The following is a 14,853-nucleotide window of genomic DNA, read 5'->3' as shown; positions in this document are numbered from 1 at the left end:
ATAACAACTCTTTTCTGTTTTACACATATAGGCTTTTCACACGTCATATTGTCAACTAGTTCTTACAATGAGTTACAGTAGTAACTTGTATACCATTGTTACCACGATTCAGTGACATAATCCAGGTTGGGTTGACGTGAACAAAATATATTTTGAAGAATGTTGGTCCCTAATGACTTCCATAGTATCAGGGAGGGAAATACTATGGAAGTCGTTGGGGACCAAAACTGGAAACCAACATTCTTTAAAATAGCTTATTTTGTGCTCAACAGAAGACAGAAACTCATACAGGTCTGGAACAACTTGAGTGTGAATAAATGACAGAATTTTCATTTTTGAGAGAACGATCCCTTTAAGCCCTGCAGTGTTGGTAGTGTGAAAAGCTTATTTGTATATGTCATCAATAATATTTAAAACAAGCGTTCAAATAGCTGCGAGTGATTAAACCAGCTGATTTTGATAATTGAAACTCAAAGAATTAACAGTGACTAAGTTAGCAATAATAAGCATCATTTGGAGGAAACAAATACATTTAAGCCCTAATAACTTGCCAAGTAGCAAGAAGAAAAAAAGATGCGACAAAAAATAATAATCATAATAATACTTTCCTATTTTTATGAAAGTGGCACTGCATGGTTACAGGCATCATAGAAACAATTTACTAAATCGTCATATTTGCCCATTGGTATATCACCCAAAATGCTGAATGTCTAAAACTCTGTTCTAGTGTGAATCCTCCAGCAGAATAAAGGTGTCTTTAACACTACCTGATTTGTGCTACTTTTAAGTTTTCATTCAAATATAAAGAGCTGCTAGTAAGTCAGTGAAAACTGTCCAAAACTAACTTACAGTAAGCTGAGAATACAAAAGGTTATTAAAGTTTCTAAAAACAAATCTTCCTCCAACCCAATGTCATGGCAATAAACATTCAGTAACTAATTCAATTGAAAACCTTAACAAAAATCAGTTTGTATCTAATGCAGAAAATCTAATGATTTAACATGCCTCTGATACATATATATACACATACATATACATATGTATGCGTGTATAAAATCAGATATCATATCGTATATGAATCCTCTTCTAATTAGCATTAAAGATTTGAGCATGTGGATTCAATCATCATTTGGGTCAGTACAGAATCAATAACGAAATGAATCTGTCATTAGTAAATAAGCAGAAGTACATCTACCCCAAAACCTTAAATAACCCAAAGAAAGAATAAATAAACACTATAACAAATATTCTGGCAAAAGCCATATTCAACATGAATGAAAGAGTTTTAATATAAGACAATACATAAAATTATTATCATACTGCCAAGCCCTGTGCTGAGTGGATCATTAACAAGAAGAAAAAAAAAAAAGAAAAAAAAATTACAATCCCTTATTACAACCCCAAACTAGTTAGAATTTGGCCAGATTATTTAATTAATAACACATAATTAACATAAGGGGATGCATTGTTGGCACGTGTGTTTACATATTATTTAGCTTCGCATGTTTATGGCAAAAGGATTTATTTCAGCACATTCTGTGAAAAAAATCCGTGGTGTGATTTTGTGAAATTGGTAACATTTTAAAATAAGGCTTTATACAATTAACATTAGTTAGCAATTAACCAAGATTAATAAATGTCAATTGCTACATATATAAATACATTGATATTACAAAGTTGTTTGTCATCACTAGTTAACTAATGCATTACAAACCAAGAATGAACAGACATTAATAAATGTTCATTGTTTGTTCATTAACTAATGCTACAGTATAGAACCTTACTGTAAAGTGTTGCTGTGAATTCCGATGTACACCATTAAGGGGTAAACATTAGTGTTTATGTATATAAATGTAATGACAAAAAACATTTTTGTCATTACATTTACATTGTGCAGTTTTTTGGTTTTAAAATAATTTCTTGTTTAGTGCACATTGAACCAGTGTTGGTATCATCCGAATCAAATCTGTTGCATTACCGTGTGCATGTGCGTGTACGTGTGCCTCTTGCATTGACCACTCAGACGTAGGGGATAGAAAGAAAACAGACAAGGGCTTTGAGACTCCTTCCTTCCCCTCCTTCCCAAAGTTTCCTGGTCCTGATATTTTATAAGGCCTCAAACTCATCAATCCTCTGTTTGGTATTGCCCTGGCGGATCTGCCGGAGAGTTTTGTATTTGTCTCGGCCGGCGCGCACGTTCTCTGTGTGCAGCAGGTCGTTCTGAGTCTTCTTGGTGTCGTCGCGAGCCTGGGATAACTCGGAGGTCAGAGCCTGTGAAGAAGATAGTGTCAGAAATGTTGATGCTTTTTTGATCTATGACTCAAGAATACAACCAGTTCTTCCTGTCAAACAAACCTATCCAAACCTTTTAATGTGATTCTACCAAGTAGGACATGTTTCTGGATTAACGTTGTTGTTAAGACCAAACACAATGTCAGGCCCTAAACCCATATATACCAATTGGATATCTAGTTGATAACATTCTTATTTAGGTTAGGAATAGGTTATCGTTTGGATTGTTTGATAGTAATGTTGTTTTAGGACCGTTAAAGTATGTTATTTCAGAACCATGACCTACTTGGAGAAATCTTATTGACTACTCCGAACCCCAACTATTAACTACAGTTAAAGGCAGAAGGATATTATTGGTTTAAAACACAAGCCCCAACCCCAGCCTGAAACCTAAGCCTAATCCTATTACCAAAATCTGATTTGTTGATAAGAATGTCCAGGACCAACAAAGATCTGTTGGCTGTACTACGGTAATCATATGAGACAACCTGATGAACCTAAGGCCATGTTTGTAGACATCCCTGGTGCTAGACATTGCTATCAACCAAGCATATCTCTAGGTCTATCCAACCCTAAACCTTACCCCAACTTCCTCTTAAAATCAGAAGTAATTGACTGGTAGATACTGTTGTTTCAGAGCAGGGTTATTTATTCCTACTCGTGAGGGGCTTTCGCACCGGGTAGTTATAGGCACTAGCCACCAGGGCGGTCCCCTGAGAACTAAATTTTCCCTTTGGGCCATTTTCCTGGTTGCATTTACAACGTCAGTAGGAACTCTGAAGTGACGCAAGCCGGCCAACAGCGACGTCATTTATTGAACAACGTCAACAACTGAAGGATGGAGGACACTGTGTTGAGAACTGCCAGGACTTTAGTGGCGGTTCATGCCGTTAGTTCGAGCAGTAAGAATATGGCTGGTGCCGGTGTTTCGTATGGCATGTGTTCGGCCAATCAGCCTACACTTACGTCACTGGTAGTTCAGGTTGTGCCGGGTTAGACTCTACTCTGAAGTAGGAGCCAATAAAGTCCCCACAAAAGTTTTTTTTTAAAGATTTTAGTTCTAGGAACTCCTTTTGGAGGATCTAATTGAGCTCCTCCTTCAGAGTCGGGTCTAACCCGGCACAACCTGAACTACCAGTGACGTTAGTGTACGCTGATTGGCCGAACACAAGCGAAACACCAGCCATTTAAAAAAAGGCTATGTAAACCCACAGATTATACCCTATATATTTACTCCAGAAACTAACTCTACAAACATGGAAAACAGTGATAGATGGATTTTCTCCTCAGCGTAAAGGTTAACTTTGAGGGGACCAAGCCAAACATGATTATGTATTTCTGCTCACTGGACACTGTTACTGAACCACATGGCATACGCTAATAACTTTTCATTACGGTCTAACGTTACTTTCTATGTATAACAATTCTATCTAATAACGTATTAGACAGGACTGTTAGGCAGATCTTAAACTAATGAACACAGAGAATGCGAGCAGTGTGAGCTCAGGCGTTCTCAGCGCCGTCAAAATAAGTCACAACAACGAGCGCGGCTTACGTCACTTCAGAGTTCCTGCTGGCCGTGCGAATGAAACCAGGAAAACGTTCCTAGGAGAACCATTAGTTTTCGGGGAACCATCCTAGTGGCTAGTTGCTATAAGTTCTAGCTCCTAGAAGTACCAGGTGCGAAAGCCCCTTTTGTTGAGCCTTAAAGAGGACCTACACAGAGACTGTTCTCTTGTATTCACATTCACAACCCTAAAATGGAAACCCCGCAGTGACAATCTTGTGCATTTTTTAGTTTAACATTGTAGTTGTTGCGCACAGAAACAATGATGGAGGACGGCAGGATCGGGATTACACTTTTATTACTCTTCAAATACTTTTGTTGGTTTAATGTTATTTACATTAGCTCCAGCCCCAATTAAACATACCAGATCAATGTCTTACTAGGCATAAAAGCCACTTAAAGGCAAGCCTGCAACCTTAGCATGCTAACACTGTGGTACGCAGGGAAGGAGGCAAGAGGCTGTTTTTTAATGGTTGTTAATGGAGGAGAGGCTTCCGTATGCTGAATAAACCACTTTTTGGAGGAAATAGCTTATTAAACTTTGCAGGACAGTGGTCCTTCAGGAGCAGGTTATGACACCCCTGGACTAGAGTTAAAGAAGACACTAGATCAACCTAGAATAATAAAACTGCAAAAAGGTTACCCTAACCCTGTTAGGAACATGCTGGAGTCAGACCTGAACTCAGTCTTCAAGGAGCAGGATTGGCAACCCTGCCCTGGGCTCCAATCTTAAAGCCTCGTAAAGTTCAACCAATTGTTCCTACAATGTTTTACTTACCAACAGCTGTTTCTGAACTCGTTCATTCTTCTCGGCCTCAGTGAGTCGCTGTTCTTCGTTGCGGTGGTCATGGAATCCTCCTGTCTGCAGGTCTGCACTGTAGCTCCCGTTGCTCTCCTCCCCATCTTCATACTCATTCTCATCAGGTTCATAGGCGGGGGGTGGTGGAGGGAGAGGTGGTGCCGCCATCACCATGTGAAGCTCCTCGCGGGTCTTCACCAGGTCATCCTGAGCCTCTTTCGCCTTGAACACAGTCCAACATCACAAAGATCAGACAGTCTACCAATCCAATTACTGCACCAAGAGTATGGACACACAGAATATTTTTTGCAGTAATGCAAACTCATAAAGGTTGAAAAAAAGGGATCTCATTATTTCCATATGGGTTCATGTCTTAATGCTCTTACTCTGTGCTGCCATGTCACGGCTTCCTCCTCCTTGCGTCTTTTGGCTTCTTCCAGGAGTGCAATACGAGCAGTATGTTCTGCCAACTCAGCGGCCTGAGAGAAATCAATGGGGAGGATTGTTAATGGGAAATAAACAACTCAATTTTTCTGAGAATCTGCATTAAGTTCTCACCAGCTGTTCTTGACTCTTTAGCTGGTCCTTGGCTTGACGGGCCAGTTCCTCCTTTGCGAGCAGGGCTGCCTGCCTCTCTGCCTCCAATCTGGCGGCCTCCTCATCGGCTAGTCTCCGTTCATGCTCCAGCTGCACGGCCCTCTGCATCTGCTCCTGCAGGTCTGAAAACACACATCCAGATTTCATTTAAAGTGCAACCATCAATACATCCTAAATATGGGTCTGGCCCTCACTATGGAAGGTGGTGATGCCCTCATGGTTACACATCTGTGATGTTAATGAATAGTCGTCAATTCAACACTAAATGGTGGCGACCACATCATGCTTTTGCAGTCCCTATAATTAGTCTACTTTGAAGGGATAGGTCTCCCAAAAAAATCTGTCATCATTTACTCCCCCTAGTTTCACTGTTTGACCTTTATTCCGTGGAACACCAAAGGAGAAGTTTAGTAAAGTGTTCATGCTGCTTTTTTTCCACACAATGAAAGTGAATGGGAATGAGGGGCTGTCAAGCACTATCAAATTAATACTCATTACTCATGCACTATATTCTGTATCTGAAAGCTGTAGAATAACTTTTCGTATAGCAAAATGAAATTTAAGTAATGATTCACTGAATTATGACTAGTCACCATTCACTTTCATTGTCTGCAGAGCAGCTTAAGACTTTCTGCTACATATAATTCCTTTTGTGCTCCATATAAGAAATAGACATATGGGGTTTGAAGTAAATAATGACAGAAAAATTCCCTTTAAGATGAGTGATGTTTGGCACAATGACATCACTTCTGCTTTTTCTACAGAGTACATAAATTGAGATCATTCAGAAAGCATTGTTGGACTTTGTATAGTCAGGGATGGTTGATGGTTTTAGAATGTATGGCCATATGATTCAGGAACATTAATCCAAAACAAACTTTTCGGAATGAAAAATTAATAGCCTAATAATCTAGTTTCAAACTGGATATCAGAAAGAAAAGCTTTGTGGCAAACACAAAAGAAACATGACATGCGAACAGCAGAAATAGAGTAACAGGTGCAGTTCGACACCACCTTGTGTTTGGATTGCCAGTCAACGGCATTGTCAGCTCGAACACACTCATCATGATCAAAGTATAATGTCTCCCCTTTATATACTAACAAGCTAAAAGGTTACATAAACTGAAAAGACCAAAGTGACTGTATCTGGCTTGATGTCTCCAATTATGAGTCACAAATTTTCCATATGGAGTCACAAAGTAAACCAATCATCATTCGCAATAATTGTCAGATTTGTTTTTATTATAATCCATATGTTGTTTCATAAAACTAAACAGTTAAAAAATGTATTTTCTTTAAAAAAAAAAGTATAAACATGATTCCCCGCATTCAAAACAACTTGCATGTTGACTGTTTTATTGAACGCAGTCATGAAAATACTTATCTTGCGTTAGACATGAACATGTTTCAACCAAAACAAAATATATTTTACATGATATTACTCCAATTAAAAACAAAAACACTGGCTTCTTACCTTTCTCTGCTTTTTTGGTCTTCTCCTCAAACTGGTAGAGTCGCATCATCAGCTCCTGTTTCTCCCTCTCCATCTGCTCTTTCTCTCTCTCTATGGCCTCTCGTCTCTTCTTCTCGCTCTCCAGCTGAGCTCTGCAGATAAGACACAACCAAAGAGACACACTGTGACGTTTGCTCAGGACACCGCTCTATACCCACAAACAAAAGTCATCTCTCAGACTGACCTGCCAAGGGAGACATAATAAAGTGGTCATATAATACAAAACTCAATTTGCCTTGCTCATAGTTAATAATGATGTTAATAATTCAAAACTCATTGACCTGCTGCAAAAATGGCTTGTTCAGAAATCTTGTTGGCTTCATGACATCACAACCATGAAGAGTCGGCCGGACAAGTTTACATATCAATATCTATTCAGTATTCAGCAACTCATGATGGGCAACAGCTAGTTAACCAATCATAACCAAGGTCATATAATTATAAATATAAATATAAACCAAGGTCATTTTACATATAAAACTGTTTAAATGCCATTTGGAAAGTAATTTGCAGCAACTGGAGTTGACTAAAGGCAATGCCACAAAGTTATCATAATGTTGGATCATAAGTTGGATACTGCTATTTGATGCTGATTTGAGACTGATAAATCGGTACCATATAATATATTTAATTACCCACCTAAAAACTGCCTAGCAACCTTTCAGAAGATCCAAGGTACCACATAGCAAATCTCTAAAAAAAAACACCTAAAACCCTTTAGAAACTACCTAGCAACCACTTAGAACACCTTAGCAACCACAAATACATCCTTTAAATAAAAAATGGGGGAAAAAAGCCAAAGAAAACTAATAACAAACCAAAAGCAAAACAAAATAAAATCAGGCTTTGCTAATCCAGTTTAAAATCAAACAAAAAGCAAAAGCAAAAAAACAAACAAAAAAAACAGCCTTTGCCAATCCAGTTTCTAGTTCTGAATGTGTAAAATGAAATAATATGGCAGAATATGGTGTGTTTTATATCCTGCAGCATCTGCTGATGAGACGCCATCACTCCTCACATCGCCATGGTGATTCATCCTCACCTCTCCATCTGTTTGTGTTGTTTCTCCTCTCGAGCCTGTGCTTTCATCTGCTGCACCTCGATGGTGTCCGGCTTCCTGCGGCGCATGTACAGCTCATGGTTCCCCATGCACAGCTGTAGGATACGTTTATTAATGCGCAAACGCTGGGCGTAGAACACGAAATCCTGCAGGGATAAGAAGGAAGAGACAAGATATAAAGATGCAGGGGTTTAGGAATCATCCAATGTACTGGTCTTTGATCAGATTGAGAAGTCTGTGTATTAGTATGATAAAGTCGTGTGGTAATGTGAAAGCAGCTGTTCTGACGCTCAGAGATAACGCTCTATGAAGACAGAGACTGACTGCTGGTGTTTATCAGCTGAAACAGCACTGCTACAACTAACGACTCTTTACCGTCAAACTGCACGCATTACAGTGATTTACTGTGTACTGTGTGCGTCACAATAAAGCCACAGACATCTCACCATCTTTTTTTGTCACATTGCAGTGTTATTTTAGGATTATTTATACACCAGACACACCAAATTTTATTCTTGGGGATTTTAATTGTAGTCTATAAGTCATTCTGTACTTTTTACCAATATATCACTTGAAATACAAGGCGAAATAAGATACTTGATCTCTGTTATGGCTCTATTAAGGGGGGCAATGAATTCTACTATTGGTCCTCCTTTGGGTTTCTCTGATTATAATACAGTTCACCGGTTACCTGCGTATAAGTCAGTGCTGCGTAGAGAGAAAATGAAGAAAAGAAGAGTCCAGGTTTAGACAGAGGACAGTTCACTGGCTCTACAGGGGTCTTTTGATTGAACAGACTGGACTGTTTTTGAAGAAGCTATGAACAATTTTGATGAATTCACTGAGGTCATGTGTGGATATATCTCTTTTTGTACTGTATGTGTTGTTCCATATAAGACTTTAGAGTATTTCCAAACCATAATCCCATTGGATCTCAAAGAGAACAAAATATATTTTGCATAAAAAGAAAATAGCTTTTCAGATGGGAGAATCACACACAGTTAGAGAGATCAGTAATATGGTGAGAGCAGAAATAAAGGAGGATGGGTTCAAGTTGGAATATCAGCTGAATGGGAAAGAAAAAAAAAGAAATAAATTGCAACATGACAAGGATTTAAAACCTTGGCAGGTAATGAGAGAAAGGAAACCAAAAGGATTAAATTGGATGGTTTTAAATCGGATATGGATTTTTCTGATACATTGAATGAGTAGTAATTAAGGTTTGATCATCATGATTTTAGTGCAGAAATCAATTATTCAAAACAAAGAACAAAATGTAGTAATTGTGAAAACATTGAAGATCACAAGGTTAAATGTCTTTTTCAAAATATAGATGTAAAGAAACGTCCAGGCCCTGATAATATAGGAGGTAAGGTGTAAAAGACTTGTGCAGAACAGTTGTGTGGAACTTTTCACCATTTTTTTTTAAGCTACAAAAGTCCCAAGAATATGGAAGAAATATGTGCCAAAAAAACAGCGTGCCTAAGAATTTAAAACGATTTTAGACCAGTTGCTCACACGTCGTTAATAATGAAATAAATAAAACATAGTTAGGGAAGTGATTTTACAGCAAATAGAGTCTAGCCTTGATCTATTACTATTTGCCATTTCTGGTTTATAAACATTTGGAAAAACCTAAGGCGTTATTTATTGATTTTTTTAACAGGAAGATCACAATGTGTTAAAATTAATTAATATTCTAAACAGTTATTTTGTTCTACTGGGTTTCCTCGAGGATGTTGTGTGTCACCTATGTTATGTATTATGTACACAAATGATTGTCGCAATTCATACGAGAATAGGCACATTATTAAATATGCTGATGACTCTGTGATAGTGAGTCTTCTACAGGAACAGGATCAAGGACATGGTTCAGTAGTGGATGACTGATGTGCTGTATTAAAATTCCACATTCAGTTAAATGTGGAAAAAAATCTTCATAGGTAGATTTTATGATATGAACTGTGTATTATATATTGTTTATGTATTATGCATTGTCTGTATTTGTTACCTTTTGCTGCAAAACTAGTTTCCCCTAAGAGGAACAATAAAAGTAAACAAACAAACAATGGTTTTAAAGAGCATCTCGTGCTTTACAGACTTTTGTACAAAGTTTACAATGCTCAATGTTTCAAATACACAATTAGTGACCTAAAAATGGTGTCGAATCTGAAATGTCAATCATAATAATGGTTCTTTGACATTTTCTTTTTTAATCCGAAAACTATTGAAATTAGACTTTGTATCCAAAAACCTAATCCTAGACGTTGTGATATTGGTGTGAGATAAAACGTTTGTCGATTAGAGTGTAATAAAACAAGTTTTATTCTCGTCTCGTCAGTTTTTCAGTTTCAGGACAGTGAGGTATGAAGGCGGCTTGTGTCACAATTGTAGTTTCACTTACTGGAGCTTTTTTATCTATAGGCTTGATGACAAACTTCTTATCGTTGAAGGAAATGTTTCTTATTTCGCTCCAGGGGAATCCAATTTTTGGTGTGAGTCTGTGAAGACAATGATGACATCATGAGATATGTTTTCATTCCATACATAGTCACGCAAAACCTGAAATCACCACTTAAAAGGTGGACGACAACCATCAGATCTTGCCGATCGAGCAAAAAACTAAATATTAGCACTGAGATCCGTTTGTAATGCAGTGAGAATGTTGTACCACAGGCATGACGGTCCATCACTGAGATACTCAAGGAATGCTAAGACAAAGAAGGACCTGCGATTAGCGTGAGCTAATGACATCATCGCAGTGAGGAGTGTGCTGTGATGTCTTTGTGGAGCTCATGGGAGTGGCGTCACAACGACGCCACATGTCACATTGTCTTAATGCGTAGCTAAGAGAACACGAAGCTATTGTGGCCCACCTCATATGACACACCACAAACCTGCCCTAAAACAAATGGCAGAAATGGTTCAAATAAATGATGATAATAAATAAGGCATGAAATGTTTTTTTCTAAGGGTTGTACAGTATAAGGTGCAGGGGGGAAAGAAGAGTGGAACAAATACACTAGACCACTGACTGTCATATTTCATTAGCATTAAACAATTATACAATATTACATTTTAAATGATTTATGCAAGTATTTAAAGAGGCCCTAGTTTTTGTCCTTGTAGTGCTATGACTGTTACAGTCGGTCTCATGCTTGGCTTTGATTGGCTCTGATTGGCTCTAGTGGGAATAGAGTTCCAGAGAGATTGTCGTGCTGACTTGGTCTAGGTGGAGTAGAGCTGCTAAAGATGTCATGAACGTGCCTGCTTATTTTTTGCTCCTGTGGACAGAAGGCATGTATACTGGTTATTCTACCATTTAAGGAAAATGATATATCCGTACATTTTTGGATAAGTAAAGAAAAAAAAAAAAAATACTATTACAATATTATATACCAGTACATGTTTATATAATATATTATTATTAGTATAAATAAAATAATATATCCAGCACCTGTCAAAAGTTTGGAAACATGTTTTTTTTTTTGTTTTTTTTTCTTCATTTATTTAATCAAACAGTAATATTGTGAAATAGTATTACAATTAAAATTTTTTTTTTTTTTTTTCCTGTGATGGTAAATCTAAATATCCAGTCTTCAGTGTCACATGATCCTTCAGAAATCATTCTGATATGCTAATTTAATGATCAAGAAACATTATTATTATCAATGTTGAAAACAGTGCCGCTTAACATTTTAGGAAACAATGATACCATTAAAACATTTGTGGTAAGATTAAAAAAAGAGAAATTAATACTTTTATTAATTAAATTGATCAAAAGTGACAGTGAAGACATTTATAATGTTACAAAATGTGTCTATTTATTCAATTATTTAATAAATAAATGTAATAAATGTTGTTCATTGAACTTTCTATTCCTCAAAGAATCCTGAATAAAATATCGCAATTTCTACAAACGTGTTAAGAACTGTTTTCAACATTGATATTAAGAAGAAATGTGACCTGAGCATTAGGCTAAATTAGAATGATTTCTTAAGGATCAAGTGAAGACTGAGTAAGACAGAGTAAATCACCTTTTGAAAGTAACTTGGCTTAAAATAACAATTGTATTGGCTATATTGTTACGCCACTATGGGGTGACTGGTAAAGTAACTGTTAAAAAATGTATTTGTCATTGAATCATTCACTCAAGAGACTCAATCAAAAAACCTGATTCATCCAGTAATAATGAAACAAGTGAAGTCATTATGAGTGAGTCATCGAATCATTCATTGAAACCACTTTTTAATTATTAATTCAGATTAATAAAATATTTTTAAACAGACTGCAGAAATTTACATTTTGTCATAACCTCTAGAAAATGATGTTATTTTGTGTAGTTGTCTGTTCAGAATCGTGATTTGAAACAAATGTGAAGCTAAGAATACGGGCCACTCGGCAGAAAGAGCACAGCTAACACAACAACACTTTACACCGTACAAACACAAGCAAAGATCAGATGAATGTGAACTATTTCACAGGTCGTTGTGCAACATGTGTGCACTCGAGAAGCCTTCTCTCAGTCACACACACAAACCTTGCCCAATGTTTTCAAGGACTGCACAGCTTGAAAAACCAGTCTTTGTTGCTATGGTTAAAATAGAGGGCATTGTGGGGAAAAAGCCATTAGACGCCACTGCACTTATGTGCACACACAGAGAGATCTCTGTTTAAGGAAACAATGGAAATAAAATAGATGTTACTTCAAAAAAGAACATCATGTTCTAGGAATAATGTCCTCAAACCAAACTAAATCACCAAAAGCACTCCTCAATAGCTTGGATTTCACAGATTGGTGTAAATTAAAGGGGGATGATGGATGTGCAGGCCAAAAGTATTACTAAGTAGCTAGGTATACCACAAAATACCATGGTATTATGGTACCCATACAGTACTCGTAGTATATACAGTACTAACAACTAATACCATTATTTTACCATGGTACTGGCACAGTGCTTTTTATGTAATCTAAATGATTTAAAAGAAGAGGAAAACACTGAAGATACAAGAAGTGTAGTTGAAATGCCACTTCACATAAGAATAATGTCAAATGAATGTAGGGAAAGGCTGAACTCACTTGTCTTCTTTCTCATAGATATTTAGGCCCAAGGCATCCACACCCAGCCATAGCTCCGATCCCTTCTTGTTCTTGATGTCGAAGTAGTTCACACCATACATTTCCAGATCCTGAGCAATTTTCAAATACTCAAGCATTGCGTCCTCTCTAAGGATAAATAAAACAGGACAACAAAATGATCAGTTTCGTTTGTAATGCTGGCTGGTGATATGACCAACATCTTTTAGCACAGTATGTCGTAACATGTAGTATATCACAATGTAGTCACAACTAGGGTTTTACACATTAAATAATATTTTAGATATTACATAACCATAATCCAGAGAATTAAATTATTTTTATATTATTCTGTGTTGTTTTTGTTAACTAAGGTATGTTTACATGACAGCCATGTACTAAAAACAGAAAGGTTTATGCTTTGTACAGACGACAACGTGGTCAAAATGATCCCTGTTCACATGGATCCCCGAAAAATGACTAAACGCTGTATTATTCATGCCAGACCAGTAGTTGGCGATGTCACTTTGTGAAGAAACACTATCCGCCTAGACTGAACACGCAATACACATGCATGACGTCACCGTTTTCACAAATTCACGTTTTTGTAGTTTACATGGAGAAGATATAATAACAAAAGCACATAACTTAAAGGAGAACTCCGGTCAATTTTAACATTGAGCTCATTTTTTTGTACATTTGGAGTGCTGTCAATACAGAGAACAACGACAAAAATCGGTGTTGCCTACACCGAGTTATTCTATTTTTAAAATTTGCACCCTGTTGACTTCAATGGGGCAAGTACTAAACCTGCTTTTAGCCTCTTAACATCCTTGATGTGTCATTACAAGTGCACAGAAAATGTGAGTGATTCCTTCAGAGTGAACACGAGTGGATCTGACTGCAGTAGATGTGAAAGATATGTATAAAAATGATGTTATTTAAGCCAGCGCAAATACCTTTGTTTACATCCTGTTTTTCGGTTGAAGTCCAAAGTAGTCGATTGCAGAGTTCACACGCATAGGTTTAATACCTATGATCACGCGCGTGAACTCGGCAATCGACTACTTTGGACTTCAACCGAAAAACAGGATGTAAACAAAGGTATTTGCGCTGGCTTAAATAACATCATTTTTATACATATCTTTCACATATACTGCAGTCAGACTCACTCGTGTTCACTCTGAAGGAATCACTCACATTTTCTGTGCACTTGTAATGACACATCAAGGATGTTAAGAGGCTAAAAGCAGGTTTAGTACTTGCCCTATTGAAGTCAACAGGGTGCAAATTTTAAAAATAGAATAACTTGGTGTAGGCAACACCGATTTTTGTCGTTGTTCTCTGTATTGACAGCACTCCAAATGTACAAAAAAATGAGCTCAATGTTAAAATTGACCGGAGTTCTCCTTTAATTAGTAACTTAACCTAAAATTAAAACAACAACTTTATTTATTAAAAATATATATAATCATATATAATTCTAAAACAATCCTGATATGATTATTTACTTTTTTATATGGATATATAACATTAGAGGTTTTAAAATTGCTAATCATTTGAATTGTACATTTTTGAATTATGAATGTTATGAATTGAATGTTAACATGGAAAGTTGAGACATTATCAACCATAAACTACAGACAGTTATACCAAGTTTATAGCTGTCTACACTGTGACACAGATTGCAAACTATAGTATGCAGATTCACACTGGAATATTTGAAATTGCGCCGCAGACATAATGCGGCATAAATGGCAAAACATAATCTCTACCAACTGACATTATCATTGCATGGCATAACGTATATCGTCAAACCACTCTGGATTATAGAATGATTTATCAAGCAAGTCAATTAATAGCAGGGCTCGAAATTAACTTTTTTACTTGGTAGCACTGGTGCTCCCAACTTCAAAAAGTTAGGAGCACCAGCAAAAATTTAGGAGCA

At 36.9% G+C, this 14,853-nt stretch overlaps 1 protein-coding gene across 2 annotated transcripts in view; it reads right to left on the bottom strand.

The window, feature by feature from the left end:
* Positions 1 to 81: 81 nt before the first annotated feature.
* The window catches only part of ezrb (ezrin b), a 34,183-nt gene continuing 19,411 nt past the window's right edge, over positions 82 to 14,853 (bottom strand). For both annotated transcript variants that reach the window (XM_079887795.1, XM_079887796.1), the window contains 8 exons: positions 12,909 to 13,055; positions 10,233 to 10,329; positions 7,811 to 7,974; positions 6,730 to 6,860; positions 5,217 to 5,377; positions 5,045 to 5,137; positions 4,638 to 4,880; positions 82 to 2,271 (listed from right to left, as the gene is read on the bottom strand). In XM_079887795.1, the coding sequence (XP_079743921.1) occupies positions 2,107 to 2,271; positions 4,638 to 4,880; positions 5,045 to 5,137; positions 5,217 to 5,377; positions 6,730 to 6,860; positions 7,811 to 7,974; positions 10,233 to 10,329; positions 12,909 to 13,055 (1,201 nt within the window). In that variant the 3' untranslated portion in view covers positions 82 to 2,106. The remainder of the gene's footprint in view (positions 2,272 to 4,637; positions 4,881 to 5,044; positions 5,138 to 5,216; positions 5,378 to 6,729; positions 6,861 to 7,810; positions 7,975 to 10,232; positions 10,330 to 12,908; positions 13,056 to 14,853) is intronic.

Source organism: Squalius cephalus (assembly GCF_949319135.1).
Source record: "Squalius cephalus genome assembly, chromosome: 12".
In the NCBI taxonomy this organism is placed as follows: Eukaryota; Metazoa; Chordata; class Actinopteri; order Cypriniformes; family Leuciscidae; genus Squalius; species Squalius cephalus.
This window is presented reverse-complemented; position numbering and strand designations above follow the sequence as displayed.